At 48.8% G+C, this 22,393-nt stretch overlaps 1 protein-coding gene across 8 annotated transcripts in view; it reads left to right on the forward strand.

The window, feature by feature from the left end:
- Positions 1–22,393, forward strand: part of ythdc2 (YTH domain containing 2) — a 227,156-nt gene that overhangs the window by 113,487 nt on the left and 91,276 nt on the right. For all 8 annotated transcript variants that reach the window (XM_072516464.1, XM_072516459.1, XM_072516461.1 and 5 more), the window contains 6 exons: positions 11,674–11,761; positions 17,625–17,705; positions 17,792–17,874; positions 19,155–19,260; positions 19,545–19,664; positions 19,757–20,029. In XM_072516464.1, the coding sequence (XP_072372565.1) occupies positions 11,674–11,761; positions 17,625–17,705; positions 17,792–17,874; positions 19,155–19,260; positions 19,545–19,664; positions 19,757–20,029 (751 nt within the window). The remainder of the gene's footprint in view (positions 1–11,673; positions 11,762–17,624; positions 17,706–17,791; positions 17,875–19,154; positions 19,261–19,544; positions 19,665–19,756; positions 20,030–22,393) is intronic.

The raw sequence follows: 22,393 nt of genomic DNA on the forward strand, positions 1-22,393 counted from the left end.
CATTCCCTCTTTAAATATAATGTCTAACTAGTTTTCCGCCCCCCCCCCCCCCCATTTTGTGATTACAGATACAAAGTACTTGTTCAGAACCATGCTCACACCTTCCATCTCCACGCATGCCTTCCTCAGTTATCCTTTTATTTTCTTGTTTGTACTTGCCAATATTTTTTTAACTAGAACTGTATATTTCTGAAAAATATATTTTATATTCAAATGAAATAAATTTAACCTCTTGCAAGAAAATGGTTACTTTAATTAATTCCTTTTCCTAACATGAAGTTTTTGTACATGATTACTGAATCAGAACAACAACAATTAGACTCTTATATTAGCGCAAAGTTACCATACCCAGCAATTGGGGCTCTGGTGTATCAGTCAGAATTTCTGGTTTCAGTAAATGGGGCTCTGATGTTACCTCGGTGGACAATTAATAGATAGCACTGTCTCTATGATCCTGTTTTAAGAGATATTTCTCCTTGATCTCCATTTTGACTTCACCAATTAGAAAAACTCTTTTGGTAACCTGGATTCTTTGGATTTGGAGGGCACTCACATTTGATCCTGGGTTACTTAACTCATTTAACTGCTGGGCACTTTTTGGATGTTACCTTGGTTTTTCCCTCATACAGATCTTATAAGTCAAAGTCTCGCCTCCAGCCCTACAGACATGGGTGTGGTTACTCTGAGCCTTGTCCTGGTTTGATGACCTTTTAGCAAACAAAGTAATTTTCTTTGCTCCCTGCTGGAACCCTGGCTGATTCTCCTCCTGGGTTAGGGAAAAGAACTGAATCTAATTATGTTCTCACTGATGCCCTCAATGAGGTCAGCTAATTCAGCATTGACCTTTTGAAATGAAATGAAAATCGCTTATTGTCACAAGTAGGCTTCAAATGAAGTTACTGTGAAAAGCCCCTAGTCGCCACATTCCGGCGCCTGTTTGGGGGAGGCTGGTACGGGAATTGAACCTGCGCTGCTGGCCTTGTTCTGCATTACAAGCCAGCTGGTTAGTCCCCTGTGCTAAACCAGCCCCTATTTTGTCAGAATGGCTAAACACTACAACAGGTGATACATTTTGCCTACTGAGCTGCCAAAGGAGGTGTCATCAAAACTGTTTTAAAGAAATATAACTTAATTCTTGACCCTTCACTGGGTTCAGTTTAAAATACTATGTGGGCAGCACGGTAGCATTGTGGATAGCACAATTGCTTCACAGCTCCAGGGTCCCGGGTTCGATTCCGGCTTGGGCCACTGTCTGTGCGGAGTCTGCACATCCTCCCGTGTGTGCGTGGGTTTCCTCCGGGTGCTCTGGTTTCCTCCCACAGTCCAAAGATGTGCAGGTTAGGTGGATTGGCCATGATAAATTCCCCTTAGTGTCCAAAATTGCCCTTAGTGTTGGGTGGGGTTACTGGGTTATGGGGATAGGGTGGAGGTGTTGACCTTGGGTAGGATGCTCTTTCCAAGAGCTGCTGCAGACTCGATGGGCCGAATGGCCTCCTTCTGCACTGTAAATTCTATGAAACATTCTGGCTTTGTGATTTAACTTTATAGTATTTTTCTAAAGATATTTAATTTTCCCCGCAAAGTCAGCAGACGGTATTATGCCCCCGCTCAACAGCAGCAGCTCTGTACACTTGGCAAAATTATTTACACACATGAGTAGGCATCTGTTCGTGGTGTTGTCCCTTGCTTCTCCGGGACGGAGTTCGCTGCCGTCGTCGTCTCGTGCGCACTTCCGCTTCTGTGGCCCTCCCGTTTTCTCTGCTCCTGTGAATGCCAAGTTTGTTAACGCTTCCCTGCCTCCCTCCTCCCCCTCCCTGGCTCTCCTCTACTGTGCCCTGTCTCTTCCCTCAACCTCCCCTTCCCCCTGCTTCTGACCCGACCCCCCACCCCCCTGTGGTTTGCCTTTCCTTCCTCTTCGATTTAGCTGTGTGTCCCCCCACCCCACCCTCTCCCGGTCTATCTCTCCCTCTCATGCTTTGGCTACTTTCCCCTGTTTCCTAGCTACCTGGCTATTCTTCTACTTGTTTGTTGGCCACAAACAGGTCCCGGAACAATTGGGTGAATGGCTCCCACGTTCTGTGGAAGCTGTCGTCTGACCCTCGGATGGTGAATTTGATTTTCTCCATTTGGAGCGATTCAGAGAGGTCGGACAGCCAGTCTGCAGCTTTGGGTGGTGCTGCTGACCGCCAGCAGAACAGGATTCTACGGCGGGCAATCAGGGAGGCAAAGGCAAGGGCATCTGCCCTCCTCCCCAGGAATAGATCTGGCTGGTCTGAGACCCCGAAGACCACCACTTTCGGGCATGGCTCCACCCTCACCCCTACCACTTTGGACATTGCCTCGAAGAAGGCTGTCCAGTACTCCACAAGAACTTTATAGTATTATTGGTATTGAAGTTTGGTTGATATTTTCAAAATATTACCAACAATCGAATAAGTATGTGATTCATGAGAGCTATTTGAGCTCCTAAATATAAATTTAAATATTACAAATTGAAAAACTAAATTAGGGATCATCGGAAAACTAATCATAATCTTACTTTTGGAATTGTTCACACTTACATTTGTTCATTTCTTCTTCGGCGATCACTCACTAATGAGTATGATTGTCCACCTAAGAAACTCCTTATCACTGGTCATGGCTTCTGTGAGTCCTTGTGTAGCTGTTGAGCCCGACCCTAGAGACGTGTCTCCAGCCGCACACTTGCCAGCTGTTTCCAGGAGGTGGGATTACTCCTTGCACTCTAGATAGCTGGTATTCCTTTCTCAGTCTCCTTTTACGGTCCTCCTCTTGCTGTCGGGTGTTCTCAAAGAATTGTGCCCCTTCAATCAGGAGGTCTACCAAGTAGATCTCTTAAGAGAAAGGTCCCCAAGGCGTAGACACCTGTGTTGCATTTCTTGAGTTATGCCTTCAGGATGTCTTTCAAGAGCTTCCTTTGTCCTCCTTGTTTGGGAACCTTCCTTGAGCCGTCCAAAGAAGATTTACTTCGGCAGTCAAGACTGTGACATCCTAAGCATGCGGCCATCCCAGCAGAGTTGGTTTCAGATGATCATGATGCTGATGCTCTTGGCTCCTTCAAGAATGCTGCTGTTAGTACGCCTGTCCTCCCAGCTGATGCAGAGAATTCACCTCAGACACTGTTGATGGTACCTTTCCAAGGCTTTGAGGTGCGACTGTACGCTGTCCAAGTTTCTGAGCCGTGCAGAAGAGTGGGAGGACGACTGCCTTGTACACTTAGAAGCTTGGTATTAGCAGAGATGTTGCGGCCGTCAAAGACTCTCGTGCTCTTAGGCGTCCGAAGGTGGCCTTCACGGATTGGATACAATGTTGGACCTCTGCATCAATGTTAGCCTTAGATGACAGGTGGCTCCGTAGGTTGGGAAAATGTCCCACATTTGGGAGGGTTCTCCGTTTACCTTGATGGAGGGAGAGACTGGATCTTCTTCTCGGGCAGTTGGTAAACAACTTGAGTCTTCTTGAGGCTGAGACTGATTCTTTGGTATGCTTCCGTGAAGGCAGAATTATTTCCGTTGGTGAGGTCTGTCTCTGACATTTGTTGTGGAAGAGCTGGAGGATGTTGATGGATTTCTCTGGACAGCCAGCCTTTAACAGGGTCTTCCAAAGCACTTGACGATTGACTGAGTCAAAAGCCTTGGTCATAGAATCATAGTATCATAGAATTTACAGTGCAGGAGTCCATTTGGCCCATCGAATCTGCACCGGCCTTTGGAAAGAGCACCCCATTTAAGCCTACACGTCCAACCTATTCCAGTAACCCCACCTAACCTTTTTGGACACTCAGGGCAATTTAGCATGGCCAATCCACCTAACCTGCACATCTTGGACTGTGGGACGAAACCGGAACACCCGGAGGAAACCCATGCAGACACTGGGAGAACATGCAGACTCCGCACAGACAGTGACCCAAGCCGGGAATCGAATCTGGGACCCTGGAACTGTGAAGCAACTGTGCTAACCACTGTGCAACCGTGCTGCCCACGATGAAGGCCATGTAGAGTGGTTGATGTTGCTCCTGGTGTTTCTATTGAAGTTGTCGAGCAGTGAAAATCATGTCTATTGTTCCACAGTTTGGTCGGAAGCCCCACTGGCTTTCTGGAAGGATTTCTTGACTAGTAGAAGGCAGCTTGCAAGGATCTGGCCGATGATGTTCCCGGTGATTGAGAATAGGGAGATTTCTCGGTAGTTCCCATAGTCCACTTTGTCTCCTTTCTTAAAGATGGTGGCGATGGCGGCATCCCTGATGTCAGCAGGGATTCTTCTCTGTCCCAGGTTCTCAGGATCAGCTGATGGAGGTGATGCACGATCGATGACCAGTAAAGCGAGGTTGTAGTCCAACTGAAGGCTTTAATAAGCTAGATGTTTCCCCCAGCAGCTCAGGTACAGAACGAAGGCTGCTGGGCCGGCACGTGGAGAAGGTGGACCCTCTCGACCAACGGGTCCGACTTGTGCGCTCGCACGTGATTTCGGAGCAGGATGGGTCCGGGAGCTGCCAGCCAGGTCGGGAGCGAGGTCCCAGAGGAGGAGGACTTGGGGAAGCCAAGGAGACTTTCGTGCGGTGTTTGATTGGTTGTGGTACAAAGCAGTGACCAGATGGAGTGGAGGGCATCCGGGAGGACTTCCTGCCAGCGGGAGACTGGGTGGTTCCTGGAACGTAGGGCCAGTAGGACGGTCTTCCAGACCATTCCGTTCTCCCTCTCTACCTGTCCGTTGTAACTGGTCGTCCTGCTCGAGGCAATGCCCTTACTGAGCAGGAATTGACGCAGGTCGTCGCTCATAAAGGAGGACCCCCTATTTCTGTGTATGTAAGCGGGGAACCCGAACAGTGCAAAGATGCTATGGAGGGCCTTGATGACGGTGGTTGCGGTCATGTCTGGGCAGGGAATGGCGAATGGGAACTGGGAGTACTCGTCGAGCACGTTCAGGAAGTACATGTTGCGGTCGGTGGAGGGGAGGGGGCCTTTGAAGTCCATGCTGAGGCGTTCAAAGGGATGGGAAGCCTTTATCAGGTGTGCTCTCTCTGGTCGGTAGAAGTGCGGTTTGCACTCCGTGCAGATTTGGCAGTCCCTGGTGACTGTCCTGACCACCTCGATGGAGAAGGGCAGGTTGTGGGTCTTGATAAAGTGAAAAACGCGAGTGACCCCGGGTTGCAGAGGTCCTCGTGGAGGGCTTGGAGGCGGTCCACTTGTGCGTTTGCACATGTGCTGCGGGACAGGACATCAGGCGGCTCGTTTAGCTTCCCGGGACGATACAAGATCTCGTAGTTGTAGGTGGAGAGTTCGATCCTCCACCGCAAGATCTTCTCGTTTTTTTATCTTGCTCCGCTGTGCGTAATCGAACATGAAGGCAACCGACCATTGGTCAGCGAGGAGAGTGAATCTCCTGCCGGCCAGGTAATACCTCCAATGTCGTACAGCTTCGACTATGGCCTGGGCCTCCTTTTCGACTGAGGAGTGGCGGATTTCGGAAGCATGGAGGGTACGTGAGAAGAAGGCCACGGGTCTGCCCGCTTGGTTGAGGGTGGCCGCCAGAGCTACGTCAGACGCGTCGCTCTCGACCTGGAAGGGGATGGACTCGTCGATGGCGTGCATCGTGGCCTTTGCAATGTCTGCTTTGATGCGGCTGAAGGCCTGGCGTGCCTCTATTGACATGGGAAAAGCTGTGGATTGGATCAGGGGACGGGCCTTGTCCGCATAGTTGGGGACCCACTGGGCATAGTAAAAGAAAAACCCTAGGCAACGCTTCAGGGCCTTGGAGCAGTGAGGGAGGGGGAACTCCATAAGGGGGCGCGTGCGTTCAGGTTCGGGGCCTATAACTCCATTTCGCACTACGTAGCCGAGGATGGCTAGGCGGTCGGTGCTAAACGTGCATTTATCCTTGTTGTATGTAAGGTTAAGGATCTTTGCGGTCTGGAGGAATTTTCAGAGGTTGGTGTCGTCCTGCTGGTCGTGGTCGCAGATGGTGACATTATCGAGATACGGGAATGTTGCCCGTAAACCGTACCGGTCAACCATTCGGTCCATCTCGCGCTGGAAGACCGAGACCCCGTTAGTGACATCGAAAGGAACCCTTGAGAAGTGGTAGAGCTGCCCATGTGCCTCAAAGGCAGTGTACTTGCGGTCACTAGTGCGGATGGGGAGCTGGTGGTAGGTGGACTTAAGATCCACCGTGGAGAAGACCTTGTGATGCGCGATCCTGTTTACCAGGTCGGATATGCGGGGGAGAGGGTACGCGTCCAGCTGCGTAAATCTGTTGATGGTCTGATTGTAGTCAATGACCATCCTATGCTTCTCCCCGGTCTTTACCACCACTACCTGAGCTCTCCAGGGACTGTTGCTCGCTTCAATGACTCCTTCCCTCAGTAGCCTCTGGACCCCTGACCTAATAAAGATCCGATCCTGGGCACTGTACCGTCTGCTCCTGGTGGCGATGGGTTTGCAATTCGGGGTGAGGTTCGCAAACAGGGAAGGCGGGTCGACCTTGAGGGTCGCGAGGCCGCAGACAGTGAGGGAGGGTATAGGGCCGCCGAATTTTGAAGTTAGACTTTGGAGATTACACGAAGTCTAAACCTAGGAGTGTGGCCGCGTAGAGGTGGGGAAGGACGTAGAGCCGGTAATTATTAAACTCCCTTCCCTGGACTGAGAGGTTTGTTACACAAAACCCCTTTATCTCTACTGAGTGGGAACCGGACGCCAGAGATTTTTTGATTAACTGGGTGGACGAGGAGAGAACAGCTCCTTACCGTGTCTGGGTGTATGAAGCTTTCCGTGCTCCCAGAGTCGATTAAGCAGGACGTCTCGTACTCGTTGATAAGTACAGTTGTTGTATCAGTTGAGAAAGTTTGAGGCCGGGACTGATCCAGGGTCACCGAGGCTAATCTCAGCCGTTGAGTGTTCTCTTTGGGCGGTGTGTGGTCAGCCGAGCTGGGGTCCTGGGAGTCCATCCAAGATGGCGGCTCCCATTGGTCGCACATGGCTGGGGGTGCACAAAATGGCGGCGCCCATCCATCGAACGTGGCGTCCGCGGGACAAGATGGCGGCGCCCGGGGACCGCACGTGGCCCTGGAGTAAGGAGATGGCGGTGCCCGCTGGCCACCCAGGGATCGTGGAGAGGTTTGTTATGGCGGTCCGCATTCGCCGCCAGAGACCGCGGCGACTGCACGGGCCTGGCATACCACCACGAAGTGGCCCTTTTTACCGCACCCCTTGCAGGTGGATGCGCGGGCCGGGCAGCGCTGCCGGGGGTGCTTGGCCTGCCCGCAAAAGTAGCAGCGGGGCCCCCCGGGATTGCCAGGCCGCCTTGCAGCACAACTTGTGGGGGGATATCTCTGGATCGGCTGCGGAGGGGTTCCACACTGCCCAGGGAGCTGCCGTGCGGTCGGGACGCAAGCGCGGGCGTTTCTGGGGGCCACATCCAGGGAGCCTGCAAGGGCCCGTGCCTCCTTGAGACCTAGAGTGTCTTTTTCCAGCAATCGCTGGCGGATTTCGGAGGACCGCGTACCTGCCACGAAAGCGTCCCGGACCAAGAGTTCTGTGTGTTCGCTCGCCGAAACTTGCGGGCAGCTGCAGTTTCTCCCCAACACCAGGAGTGTCCGGTAGAATTCTTCCAGCGATTTCCCCAGGGATTTGTCGCCTCGTTGCTAGCAGATGTCGGGCGTAGACCTGGTTTACCGGGCGAATATAATGTCCTTTTAGCAGCTTTATTGCTGCATCGAAGTCTTCCGCTTCCTTGATGAGGGGTAAATCTCCGGGCTCACCCTCGAGTGCAGGACTTGCATTTTCTGCTCTCCTGTGGGTGTGTTATCGGCCGTTCCGAGATATCCTTTAAAACACGCCAGCTTGTGCTGAAGATTGCCGCTGAGTTTGCCGCGTGGGGGCTGAGTTGCAGACACTCCGGCTTGATTCGGAGCTCCATCCTTTTAAATCTAGCTGATTAAATTGATGCACGATCAATGACCATTAAAGTGAGGTTGTCGTCCAACTGAAGGCTTTAATGAGCTAGATGTTTCCCCCAGCAGCTCAGGTACAGAATGAAGGCTGCTGGGGCGGCACGGGCTCTTATATTCCGCCTTGCAGGGCGGAGCTACCATACAGCTTGACCAATAGGAAGCATACAATATTTACCCATGGTGTTCCAGCATTACCAGGTACCGTAATACCTCTACACCGAGTACCACAGGAGGTATGGGGTGATCAAGCTTGAAAGTCTCCGCTGGAATCCCATCCACTCCTGAGTGTGTTTACTGGAAGCTTGGACTTCGTCCACACTTGATGGGAGTCCAAGATCATCTTTGGTGGGAAGTTGGGGGATTTCCACGAACACATCCTCATCTATGATTGTATCATAGTTTATGAGTTCTTTGACGTGCTCTCCCCCTCGAAGTCTGATGTTTTCCCTGTCTCTCAAAAGGATTCAGTCCTTACTCACACCAGTTTGAGACGTAGGGTATTGGGTCCATATATTGCCTTAATGGCACCGAAGAAGCCTCAGCCCCTTAGATGATAGCATGGAAAGTTATATATCCAAATTTGCAATGATACAAAGTTAGGTGGCATTGTAAACAGTCTAGATAATGGCATAAAATTGCAAGGAGATATTGACCAACTAGGTGAATAGACAAAATTGTGGCAGATGGAATTTAATGTAAACAAGTGTGAGGTTATCTGTTTTGGAGCAAAAAGGGTAGAGCAGAGTCCAAAGATACTTGGGGGTTCAGGTGCATAGATCCTTAAAATGCCAGGATGAAGTTCAGAAAATAATCAAAAAGGCTAATGGAATGCTAGTCTTTCTATCTAGAGGATTGGAATATAAAGACACCGGGGTTATGCTGCAGCTATACAAAACCCTGGTTAGACCCCACTTGGAGTACTGTGAGCAATTCTGGACACCACACCGTAGGAAGGATATTTTGGCCTTTGAGAGAGTGCAGCGTAGATTTATATAGGAAAATAGAAATTGGGGGCAGAAGTAGGCAATGCAGCCCCCTGAGCCTGCTCAGCCATTCAATCAGGTCATAGCAGACCTTTTCCTGGTCTCAAATCCACCTCTTTAGCTGTTCCCCATATCCCTTTAAGCCGTTTTAAAAATCAGAAATATATCTATCTCCTTCTTGAAACGATTTAATGACACCGACTCCAGCACACGAAGGGCAGCGAGTTCCACAAATTCACCACTCTCTGCAAGAAGTAGTTCCTCCTCATTTCAGTTCTACATCTACCGCCTCTCAACCTATACAAAAATGATATCTGGATTACATGGCTTGAGTTATGAAGAGAAATTACTGTAACTAGACCTGTTTCTGCGAGAATTCAGTAGGTTAAAGGTTGATTTGATCGAGGTATTCAAGGTATTAGCAGAGAAAGACAAGGTAGATGAAGATCAACTAATTTCCACTGGTTGGAGGTTCCAAAACTAGGGGGCATAGTCTAAAAATTAGGGCTAGATCTTTCAGGAGAGATGTTAGGAAGAACTTACTCAAAGGGTGGTAGAGGTTTGGAACTCTCTCCCACAAACAGCTGTTGAAGCTAGATCAGTTGTTAATTTTAAATCTGAGATAGATTGGTTTTTGTTAAGAAAATATATTATGGGATTTGGGCCAAAGTGAGGTCAACCATAATCTTATTGAATGGCTGGACAGGCTCGAGGGGCTTCCTGTTCCCATGTCAGGCTTGTCGGTGAGTAGTTACAGCTCCTTATCTTTCTCAGTCCATTGGTTCTTGATTTCCCCAATTGTTCTTTGTACCTCCGCTTTGGCTGATCAATTCTCCTCTTTGCCTTGCTGGTGATGTAACCTTGACAGGTGCGGAGAACTTTCCTCCTCTTGTCGGAGGTCTTGATGGTGTGGTCGTTCTCATTGAGCCAGTCTTGGTGTTTCCTGGTCTTGTAGCCAATGGTTTCTTCACAGCTTGAGATGATGGCTCTCTTCAGCTCTTTTCAGTTTCATCCCATTCCATTAGAATGAACACTTTGGAGATTTTGGAGAAGACATTGTTGGAAGTTCAGTAACATGCTTGTTGAAGTCAATCAAAGTTGGTTTTTTTTCTAAGCTGTCTCTTCTGCTGCTTCTGGCGGAGTTTGATAGACATAGCGGAGTGGATGAGTCAGTGGCCTGTCCAGCAGTCGCTGCACTGGTCATCAGTGATGAGAGCATCCTTTTGGTCTCGAGAGCGGGCAATGTAATCGATCATGTACCAGTGCTTTGATCTTGGAGGTCTCCAGGAAGTCTTGAACTTGTCTTTTTAGCACAGCAGTGTTTTGATGATGAGAAGCTGGTGTTCTGTGCATTTGGTGAGCAGGAGAACCCTGTTGGGGTTACAATTCCCAACTTCCTTTCCAATGGTTCCTTTCCAGAGTTGGCAGTCCATTCCAACTCTGGCATTGAAGTTCCCAAAGAGGATGATCTTATCTTCCTTCGGAATGTTGTTGTCCAAGGTGGAGTGGAGCCTTCATTGACTCATCATTGGCATCAGGGATTGTGACGTCGGCACTTATGGCCATTACCTGCTGGTTTTTGGCAATTACTAGGCAGACAGTCATGAGGCATTTGTTGATGCCAGCAGGGAGATGGGAGAGTGGGTTGACGGGTTTGTTCTTGATGGTGAATCCAATTCCATGTGCACTGAGCTGATCCTTAGATTTTTCTCTCCAGAAGAATGTGTAACCACTACCACCTTCCCTCAGCTGCCCTTCACTCTTTGGGTGTCTTGCAGGGCAGCAACGTCAATGTTGAAGTTCCTGAGTTCACGGGCAACAAGGGCAGTTCTCTGTTCCTCAGTCAATTGTTTTGCTCATTGTCTGTGAGTCTTCATACATTCCAGGTTTCAAAATTGATTCATTTTGATCCCATTGTATTTGGTCCAACTTCAATTATTTCCAAAAGCCTGGTGCACAAATTCACAAGCCATTCCAAAAAGAATCGCAAGGAATACATTACAGGGAACAGAAAAAACCTGTACTTCAGATTACAAGCAGGGCTGGTTCAGCTCAGTGGGCTAGACAGCTAGTGTGTGATGCAGAACAAGGCCAGCAGCGCGGGTTCAATTCCCGCACCAGCTGAGAATTCTGAATTCTCCCTCTGTGTACCCGAACAGGTGCCGGAATGTGGCGACTAGGGGCTTTTCACAGTAACTTCATTGCAGTGTTAATGTAAGCCTACTTGTGACAATAAAAATTATTTACATTTACATTTATTCTTTTCTGTAAGAGTTTGAATCCTTTTCTACTATCTGGACCTCTGGGCAAAATTACTACTGCTCCTTCAGGCAGCCCACCTGTATTATGCATTTTTCGCAGAAAGGTTGTCTACTGAACTGTTCTCCTGCATATACAATGCCAGTATCTCAGTGTTATGATGATATTTGTGAATATACAGAAAATAATCAGACACATACTGCTGCTTTTGTAAGGCTGAAGCCAGATAGATGTTCAGAAGACTATCAGTACAGCAGTGCAGAACATAGTGTAGCTAGTCACATACAGCATCTATGGTGTATAGATAAATAATCTCTTGAATGCAAGTGAAGCTGCTATAATTAATTATTTTTGCAGATGCACAATCATTGTCTTATAGAATTAGTATGCCCCCTTGAGGTATTGAAAAAAATGTTGACATTTATTTCATGCAAACAAATATCTAAACACTTTGTTTTGTCTTAGGTTACAGGTTTTTATGCTTCATTCAAACATGCAGACATCTGACCAAAAGAAAGTGTTAAAAAACCTACCTGGTGGAATTCGTAAAATTGTGAGTTTAAAATAAAGCCCTAGACTTCCGGTGGTGGCCATGGAGGGGTAGGTCGCACATTTGATAGCTCCTGCCTGTAATGGACTTTTGGACCTTTTTCCCCCAGTTTTTTCGATTTTATGGGTTAAAGCAGTGAAGAGTTAGACAGTAAGGAGGAATCCCCCGCCGGTGTATGGAGAATTGGACCAGAAGAGGGGCTGATTTAGCACACTGGGCTAAATCGCTGGCTTTTAAAGCAGACCAAGGCAGGCCAGCAGCACGGTTCAATTCCCGTACCAGCCTCCCCGAACAGGCGCCGGAATGTGGCGACTAGGGGCTTTTCACAGTAACTTCATTTTGAAGCATACTTGTGACAATAAGCGATTTTCATTTCATTTCATTTTCAAGTGGCCGTGTGAGACGACAAAGTCCTATAAGGGAGCCGCAAGCAGAGCTGGTAACACGGGACAGCATGGCAGAGGGCAAGGGCCGCGGGGAGACGGCACAGTGGTCGACAGCAGCTGGTGAAGTTTTTCGAGGATTGCTTCGCCAAGCTGAAGAAGGACACGCTGGACCCGATTAAGGCATCGATTGATCAAGTGGTTCAGAATCAGGAAAACCACGGGAGAGCGATCCGAGGTCGAACAAAAGTTGTCCGAGCACGAGGAGTACATAACCGTGCTGGAAAGCAAGGTGGGGATGATGAACGACCGCCAGAAAAGAATGCAGGAGAAGCTGGAGGATCTGAAGAATAGGTCCAGGAGGCAGAATCTCAGAATTGTTGGCCTCCCTGAAGGCAGTAAGGGATCGGATGTGCGGGCCTATGTGACGGACATTTTGGAGAATTGATGGGGGCTGGGGCATTCCCTCGGCCCCTGGAATTGGACAGAGCGCACAGAGCCCTCGCGAGGAAGCCCAGAGCGAACGAACCGCCGAGGGCCATGGTGGTACGTTTTCACCATTTCATGGACAAGGAACACGTTTTGCAGTGGGCCAAGAAAGAACGGAGCAGCAAATGGGAGAACTGTGAGTTGCGCATCTATCAGGGCCTGGGAGCGGATTCAATCGGGCAAAAACGACCCTCTTTATGAAGGGGTGAAGTTCGGGATGCGTTACCCAGCCCGCCTGTGGGTCACGCATGAGGAACTGGACTTCTACTTTGAAACGCCAGACGAAGTATGGACCTTTTATTAAAGAAATGAAGCTTGAGGCGAATTAAAAGACAATTAAGCCTTGGAGAAGTACTGTGGCAGCGATTTGTGGTGCTGGATTGAAAAAATTTAAGTAGCTCTATGTGAAATAATGGGCTGTATGGATGGTTAAAGGTTGATCTGTCTTGCAAGGACCTTGTTAGACGGGGGGGATGGGCTTTGAATTTAGTTGTGCTTTTTGGGTGACTATTTTTCTAAAGTGATTGTTCACTTCTTTTTTTCTGTTTGTTTACTGGGGAATGTGATGCTTTTAAAATGTTTATTCATGTGGGGGGGGAAAAGAGAGGAGAGTACAATAGGGAGACAGACTGCTTGGTGCCAGGGGCAGGAGCTATCGAGTCAGCATGGGTCAGCTGACTCTCGGAAGCGCAGTGTGGGGTGGACAGGCGTTAAGCTGGAGCTTGACTTGGGGGATTGGGTTTTTAGTGTTGTTGCTAGGGGGGGAGGGAGGGGGGGGTGGGGGAGCTGCTTTGCTGACGGGAGGAACTGTTACTAGGGGACAAGTGGGAGGTCAGAAACGGCGACAGCCCGAGTGGGTACTCGAGGAAGTGGAGGGTGCGAGCTCGAGGCTGGCCTAAAAAGCTTGATCGCTAGTGTTGGGGGGGGGGGGGGGGTGTTGGAGGTTGGAAGCCCCCCCGTCCACAGGCTGATCACATGGAACATGAGAGGACTGAATGGGCCAGTCGAGGGCTCGGTGTTGACGCATTTGAGGGAACTGAAGGCGGACATGGCAATGCTTCAAGAGACACATCTAAAGGTTACAGACCAGACGAGATTGAGGAAGGGGTGGGTTAGCCAACTGTTCCGCTCAGGACTGGACACAACGACCAGGGGGGTAGCGATCTTGATCAGCAAACGAGTGACATTCGAGGCAGGGAGAATCGCGTCAGACAAGGGGGGTAGGTACATAATGGTGAGTGGGAAGCTGGAGGGGGTGCGAGTGGTACTTGTGAACATATATGCTCTGAATTGGGACGACGCGGGTGTTAGGTAAGATCCCAGACTTAGAGTCACATAACCTGATCATGGGAGGGGATTCAACACAGTCATTGATCCGGAATTGGACCGGTCAAAATCCAGGACTGGGAGGAGGCTGGCTGCGGCAAAGGAATTGAAGGGTTTTATGAACAGATGGGGGAGTAGACCCATGGAGGTTTGCACGGCCGAGGACGCAGGAGTTTTCCTTTTTTTCACATGTCCACAAGGTATACTCTCGCATCGACTTTTTTGTTCTGAGCAGGGTGCTAATACCGAAGGTGGTGGATACTGAGTATTCGGCAATTGCAATGTCGGATCATGCCCCGCACTGGGTGGATCTACGGGTTAGTGTGGAGAGAGGGTCCCCCCGCCACGCCAGGGCACAGGGTGGAGAGGCTGCCCTCCATCCCAACAGGATCCGCCTTCGGTCAATCAATGAGGCGAAGGCTATGATATCTGCCTCCGCACTCGTTTCCATCCCTGGCTGGTCCGACACCCCGAATATGGTCTCCCGGGGACCCGGGTCCAGTTTCACATGCACCACCTTGGAAATTACCCTAAAAACCTCCTTCCAGTAATCCTCTAGCTTTGGACAGGACCAAAACATATGAACGTGATTTGCGCCCCCCCCCCCCCCCCCCCCACCCCAAGCAACGCTCACACGCATCTTCTACTCCTTCAAAGAATCGGCTCATCCTCGCCCTCGTGAGGTGCGCTCTGAATACCACCTTCAGCTGTATCAGCTCCAACCTCGCACATGAGGTGGAGGCGTTCACTGTCTGGAGCACCTCACACCAGAACCCCCCCCCCTCTATAACCTCTCCCAAATCTTCCTCCCACTTTGCTTTGATCCCTTCCAGTGGTGCCTTATCCTCTTCCAAAATAGCTCTGTACACTGCTGACACTACCCCCTTCTCCAGTCCCCTTGTCGTCAGCACCTCCTCCAGCAATGTGGAGGTCGGTTCCTCCGGGAAGCTCTGTATCTCCTTCCTGGCAAAATCTCGAACCTGCATGTATCTAAACATTTCTCCCTGCTCCAGCCCATACTTCGCTTCCAGCTCCTTCAATCCTGCAAACCGACCCCTAAGAAACAAATCTTTTAGCGTCTTAATCCCCTTCTCTTCCCATTTCCGGAAATTTCGATCCCACCTCCCTTGCTCTAATCTGTGGTTCCCCTGAATCGGCATTTCCCTTGACCCTGCCCCCAACCCGAAGTGTTGGTGAAACTGCCTCCAGATTTTCAATGAAGCTATTATTACCGGACTCCGAGTATTTCCCCGGAGCTATCTGGAGCGGCGCTGTTGCTAGTGCTTTCAGTCCCGACCCCCTGCACAAACTCTCCTCCATTCTGACCCACTGGGAATCAACCCCTCTGACCCAGCTCCGCACCTTCTCCACATTCGCCGCCCAGTAGTAGTACATCAGGTTCGGAAGACCCAAACCCCCTGCCTGCCTTCCCCTCTGTAGCAGCACTCTGTGGGCGGGTTAACAAGTCCGTCCAGAATTACCTGGAAACAAATAATACGGGGGTGGTGTCTGCAGCGACGGTCTGGGAAGCTTTAAAGGCAGTAGTCAGAGGGGAATTAATCTTGATACGGGCACACAGAGAAAAGGTGGAACGGGCTGAGAGGGATAGATTAGTGGAGGAGCTACTCCAGGTGGACAGGAGATACTCGGAGGCCCTGGACGAAGGGCTGCTGAGGGAGCGGTGGAGGTTACAGTTGGAGTTTGGGCTGTTGACCACAGGGAAAGCAGTGGAACAGTTGAGGAAGGCAACGGGGGCGATCTATGAGTACGGGGAAAAGGCAAGCAGAATGAGTCCTCCCCCCAACAATGTCGCAGGCCTCAATTTCATTGATCTTGAAACGGGAGAAGGACCCGGAGCAATGCGGGTCACACAGGCCGATTTCTCTACTGAATGTGGATGCCAAACTGCTGGCTTAAGATACTGGCCACGAGGATGGAGAACTATGTCCCGGGGGTGATAGGGGAAGACCAGACGGGATTTGTTAAGGGCAGGCAACTCGAGGCCAATGTTCGAAGGCGTGTAAATGTTATTATGATGCACTCAGAAGGAGAGGAGGCGGAGGTGGTGGTAGCGATGGATGCGGAGAAGGCTTTTGATCGGGTGGAGTAGAATTACCTGTGGGAGGCGCTGGGAAGGTTTGGGTTTGATGAGGGCTTATTGACTGGGTGCGGTGTGCCCTTGCTCTATCAGGCACCAGTAGCGAGTATACGTTCGAACCGGCTGAGGTCAGGGTATTTAGAACTACACCGAGGGACGAGGCAAGGGTGGCCCCTCTCCCTGTTACTATTGGCCATGGCGTTATGAGCCTGTAGGAACTGGAAAGGGCTGGTTCGGGGGAGGGTGGAGGAGCACTGGGTCTCTCTGTACGCAGATGACCTGCTTTTGTACATTTCGGACCCGTTGGAGGGGATGGGGGAAGTCATGCGAATCTTGGGGGAATTTGGCAATATTTTGGGGTATAAATTGAACATGGGGAAAAGCGAGATGTTTGCAATCCAGGCAAGAGGACAGGAGAAGAGACTGGGAGAGCTGCCGCTTAGAATGGTAGGGAAGAGCTTTCGATATCTGGGAATCCAGGTGGCCCGGAAATGGGAGGTACTACACAAGTTAAACCTATCCCGGTTGGTAGAACAAATGGAAGGGGACTTTAAGAGATGGGACATGCTCCCGCTATCAAATTTAAATTGCCAGTAGGGAATGGTTTTAGGTATTTGCAGGTGCGCGACTTCGTGAGAAAACAGGTGCCGGCCTTTCCGCTGCTGCCGCCCCGGGGGATACAGGATAGAGTAGTTTCCAGTACCTGGATGGGAAAGGGGACGGTATCGGATATTTACCAGGAGCTTTCTGAGGCGGAGGAAACTATGGTGGGGGAGCTTAAGGGCAAGTGGGAGGACGAGCTAGGAGGAGAGATAGAGGTGGGTCTATGGGCGGATGCCCTAAGCAGGGTTAATACCTCCTTATCATGTGCCAGGCTTAGCCTGATACAATTTAAGGTAGTCCACCGGGCACACATGACAGTGGCTAGGATGAGCAAGTTTTTCAGGGTAGAGAATAGGTGTGCAAGGTGCGCGGGAAGCCCAGCAAATCATGCCCTCATGTTTTGGGCATGCCCGAAGCTTCAAGGGTTTTGACAGGGTTTTGCTCAGGCAATGTCCACGGTGCTAAAAACACAGGTGATGAATCCGGAGGTAGCGATCTGGAGTGTCGGAAGATCCAGGAGTTCAGGGGCCGACGTCCTGGCCTTTGCCTCCCTGGTCGCCCGGAGTTGGATCTTATTAATGTAGAGGGACTTGAAGCCCCCAAGTGTAGAGACCTGGGCTAGTGACATGGCAGGGTTTCTCAGTCTTGAGAAAATAAAGTTTACCTTAAGAGGGTCAATTGCAGCCGTTCGTCGATTTTCTCGGGGAAAATTAAAAATGTCAGCAGACGCAGTATTCCAAGGGGGTGGGGGGGCAGGCGGATTGTTATTGTATGGTTAAGGTGTGTGAAGATTGGGCTGGGGGGGGTGGGGGGAATGTTTATTTTACCATGTTGATGTCATTGTTTTTGTTACTGTTATAAAAATTTTCAAATACATAAATAAAAAATTATTAAAATAACACCTTAGAATTAAGCTGTAATATTTCATTCCCTTAAAACACCAAGTGATTCTTCTATCTTATTTCAGATTCTTTCCACAAATATTGCAGAGACAAGTATTACTGTCAATGATGTGGTATTTGTAATTGATTCTGGGAAAGTGAAAGAGGTAATTTAATCAACAGACATAAAAATATTTCAACAGCACTATGAACTTTAGAAGATTTAATTGTTTCAATTACATTTCTGTTCCAGAAATCATTTGATGCACTGAACTCTGTCACAATGTTAAAAATGGTATGGATTTCTAAAGCAAGTGCTGTCCAGAGGAAGGGAAGGTATTACGATTGCTTTATTTTTGCCATTTTAAATGTATTTATAAAATGTAAGGAGTTAATTACCTCAGCTAAGCTATTCATCTTTGATATTGGCATCTACCTGACAATCCAGTATGCTTTAGTGTCAAAAAATAATATTCATTTAAACCAATAAATATCCCTCCCCCCGCCCCCACAATCATCAGAAAAGATATGGAATGAGTGACATTAAGTAAAATTTATTCACCCATAATCTGTTAATGCTTAGTTTGGGTTCCACTAGTAACACTGACCTCTAGATGTCATTGCGGCCTTGAGTCAGATGTGCATGTACGCACTGCATATCAGAGAAAGAGGTAATGTGTTGGAAAAACTCAGCAGGTTTGGCTGCATCTGTGGGGAGAGAGACAAAATGAATGTTTCATCGAAACCCAAATAAGTGTCATTTTGGGCTTGAAATACTGACTCTGTTATTTCTTTCCATAGCTCCTGCCAGATCTGCTGAGTTTCCCCCAGAACCTTTTGTTTTTATTTCTGATCTCCAGCATTTGCAGTATTTTGCTTTTAGTTTAGCGTTGACACACAGGATGTTCTTTAAAGAACTGTCCTCAGCTCAGCAATCTTTAGCTCCCTCATTAATGTCCATTCCTTCATCAAAAGATAAGGATTTGGGTGTTTTTACTGATAACTTCAGTGTTCAAATCTACTTAAAATTCCTCCAATAATGAAATAGAAACATAAAATGCTGGAAATGATTAGCAGGTCAGGCTGCATCTGTGGAGAAAGATATAGAGCTATAAATGCTGCTGTGTTCTGATAACATGTAATTGGCCTGAAACACTAAACTTTCTGCACAGATGATGCATATTCCTGAGATTTCTCGTCATTTCAGATTTCCAATATCTGCATTATTTTTTCTTTTCCTCTGATAATGTGATGTATGGAAGAGAGGAACACCAGGTTCTGATTGCAAAGAGGTTACTGTTACACTCAGGGTTGCATTGTTGGTACTGTAAGTCAAATGTTGGGCAGCAATGCCATTCCCAGAGACGCAGTATTCCCATATTGCTTAAGGAAGTGAGTAGCAGTCAGGGAATATCAAAGCAAGACTTATTATCAGTTAAACATTGCTTTTCCTTTGATCAACCTGATATTGACTAATTTGAATGATTTTTTAAAAAATTGCTTAATGCTGCCTTTTGTAAAATACAATTTTGTGGAATATTAAATTGTTCAAAACAAGGATAGCTTGCCTTTTCTCATTTGTTTAACTATACTGTATTCCTGTTTGTTTTTAACAGGGCGGGTCGCTGCCGACCAGGAATTTGTTTTCACCTGTTTAGTAGATTACGATTCCAAAACCTGTTAGAATTCCAGACTCCAGAGTTGTTAAGGATGCCACTGCAGGTGCGTGTTTGCTTTGCTGTTCACGTAATACTTTTTTCTAATGAGTGATTGTAAATGTTTGTAATTTTTTTGGGTCTACCCAAAGAGTTAAATGGAGTGAATTGTGAATCAAGTCACCACCTTTACTTACAAATTTGTCTTTGCCAAAAACGGCACTTAAAATTGTATTTTCTCGTGCAACACGTGCATATTATTTTGGATAAGTCTGTGAAAGTGTTAAAGCATAATTCTCAATCTGAATGAACTATCTGTTAAAAAACATTTGCTTATTTGTATATCTTTAGGAACTTTGCCTACATACCAAACTGCTAGCTCCAATAAATTGTCCGATTGCAGATTTTCTTGCAAAAGCACCAGAGCCCCCACCTTCACTTATTGTTAGAAATGCGGTTCAGATGCTCAAGGTATGAAGACGTTTATCATCTTATGAATGAGGAATACATTTTAAAATGCAGGAATATCAGGAACAAATGTATTCTACTAATTTTCTTTCTAGACCATAGATGCCATGGACAGCTGGGAAGATCTAACAGAACTTGGTTACCACTTGGCAGATCTCCCTGTGGAACCTCATCTGGGCAAGATGGTTCTTTGTGCTGTAGTTTTGAAATGTCTTGATCCTATTCTCACTATTGCCTGCACTTTGGCCTATCGAGATCCATTTGTTCTACCAGTGCAACCTTCACAAAAGCGTGCTTCAATGTTGTGTAGAAAACGCTTTGCTGCAGGAACATTCAGTGATCACATGGCTCTATTAAGAGCTTTCCAGGTGAGCTTTTGAAATTTTTGTTGCGGCCCTTGGATATCTTGTATTTGCAATCAAGAATTCAGAATTTCATTGTGATGCTAATTGTTTTTAAAATATAAATTAATATTTATTTGCATTGCAAATAAATTCCTGCCTTGCACATCTGAGGAAATGAACACATAGCAGGTGTATAGTGTACTACTTTGTGAATTAAATGTAACTAACATGCTTATTGTGAATAGTACACTGTCACCAGAGGAAATAACTGAGCACGGTTTAATGGAAAAGTTTCTGAGTGGTTGCGAGAGGGAGCTGCCGTGAGCTTCCCGACACTCGTCCTGATGAGGCCATCTGTTATAAAACATTAAATGGTCCATTTAACGAGACCCCCACGGGCTTCACATCGTAAATGATGGTCTCGCCAGCCATCCCGCCCCCCCTCAAACAAGGGAAAGCAGCATTTAAATTGCTCTTGCACAGCCAACCCCACACAGCTCGCAGCCATACCTCAACGAAAACCACTATTCGGGGATACCAACCTGGTCAGATTATTGGATGTGGTCGAGTCCAGACAGGATGCCCTTCTTCCGCGAGAGTCTCAGGGTCAGCCACAGGGCAGCCAATGCCACCTGGGAGGAAGTGGCAGCAGCCATCAGCTCAGGGAGCATGACCTGGAGGACTGGCACCCAGTGCTCTAAGAAGATCAATGACCTCCGCCGGGCCGCAGGGGTGGGTTGCCACTGGACTCTTGCTCCCCCACCCCCCCCATGCAAGTGCACCTCGCACTGCCCATGCCCAGCACCATTCCATGCCCTGGCCCACCCATGTTCAGCAGATCAGGGTAGTTGGGGGCACGTGTAAATTGTTAAAAATCTCAACCAACATGATGCTTCGGGCATGTTCTTCTGTAATGCGGTCGAGCACCAGTCCCAGACACCCCGGCACACCATGTGCAGGTGATGGGTGTGAGCAGGCACTCAGCAGACAGGCAGGGATCAGACACTGGGTTATCATCATCCCCCCTGCCTTCGACAATGAACCACTGACAATGCCAGCACAATCCCATTACCCTGGGGTGATGTTGCACAGACACTGTTAGGGTGGGAAGAGAGAAAGAGAATGACGGACGAGGCTACGTCCTATGTGAAGTGGGCGAGGATGAGGGCCTCCCTGGCCCCCGGGTTTGCCGGACCCTCGCCGCCTGTCCTCCTGCTGAACCTGCGGGTCCTCCCGAGGCTCATCCTCCAGCCACTCCTGGTCTGGTGCCTCCTCGACATCCTCCTCCTCTCCGGAGGTGGACACATGTGTCATCCCCTTCATCTTCAGCACGTCGCCCCTCTGCTGTGTCAGGTTTGGAGGACACAGCAGGCAACCCTCTTGTTGATGTTGGGGGGGGTGGAATTCTGCAGTACACCCACTGATCTTCATATGGTGGTTGCATATGGGCTGGATGTTCAGGGAGTGGAACCCCTTCCTGCTGATGACCGGCGCAACCATATGGCCCGGTGAGCGCAGGGCGACATGCGCGCCATCTATTAGCCCCTGGACCTGGGCCATTCTGTCGATGGCGGAGAATCCTGCTGCCCGAGCATCTTGTTGGCCTTGGTCCATGTCAAAGTTTTATATTGTCCGCTGTCCAAGCAAACAGGGCATCCGTGACCTCACTGATGCACTTGTGGGCTGTCATGCAAGTCCCTGCTCAAGCTCTGGAAAGATCCTGAGGCGTAAAATATCAGAGTTGCAGTGACTTTGACGGCCACTGGGAGCGTGTATCTTCCTCCTCCACGTAGTCCCAAGTCCACGAGGACATGGCACAGCTGCTGCACTACCCCTTGTTGAGTCCGAGTGTAGCCATGTAAAATGGCTGCGTTCTGATTAATCTGGCCAAAACCCAGTTTAAAACCGCTAACCCGAAAGACTGCTGGGAAAAGCAGCCAAGAAGACACAAGCAGGCAGCTGCAGACAGTTTCGCATATTCGGCTCTGGGAAGGTAGCCCAGATCGATACACCGGGCTATCAACAGCCCATCAACCCAGGTATTCACAGTTGCATTCAGGACTGTTTGCAACCAATCTATTCAGACATCCACAGTTAAATCGGCTATCCCCGGGAACAATTGTAACATATTAGCAATTGAATACCGGGCCAGACCTGTCGGCGCCTGCAGTGGCCGAGACAAAGACAGGTGAGCGACCACCCCCCGATCGAGGAATCGCCTCACCATTGGACACATCGACCCCAGAGATTGGGGACAGAATCCAATCACTTGGGACTCGGGGTCAAGGGCCGCCCCGGGAGGCGGGAAGCCCCTGAGCCCTATAAAAGTGAAGGTCCAAGTTCAGATCTCTCTCTCTCTCATCTTCGCCTGCTCGAGACCTTCACAAG

The sequence above is a fragment of the Scyliorhinus torazame genome, chromosome 9, assembly GCF_047496885.1.
Source record: "Scyliorhinus torazame isolate Kashiwa2021f chromosome 9, sScyTor2.1, whole genome shotgun sequence".
Classification (NCBI taxonomy): Eukaryota; Metazoa; Chordata; class Chondrichthyes; order Carcharhiniformes; family Scyliorhinidae; genus Scyliorhinus; species Scyliorhinus torazame.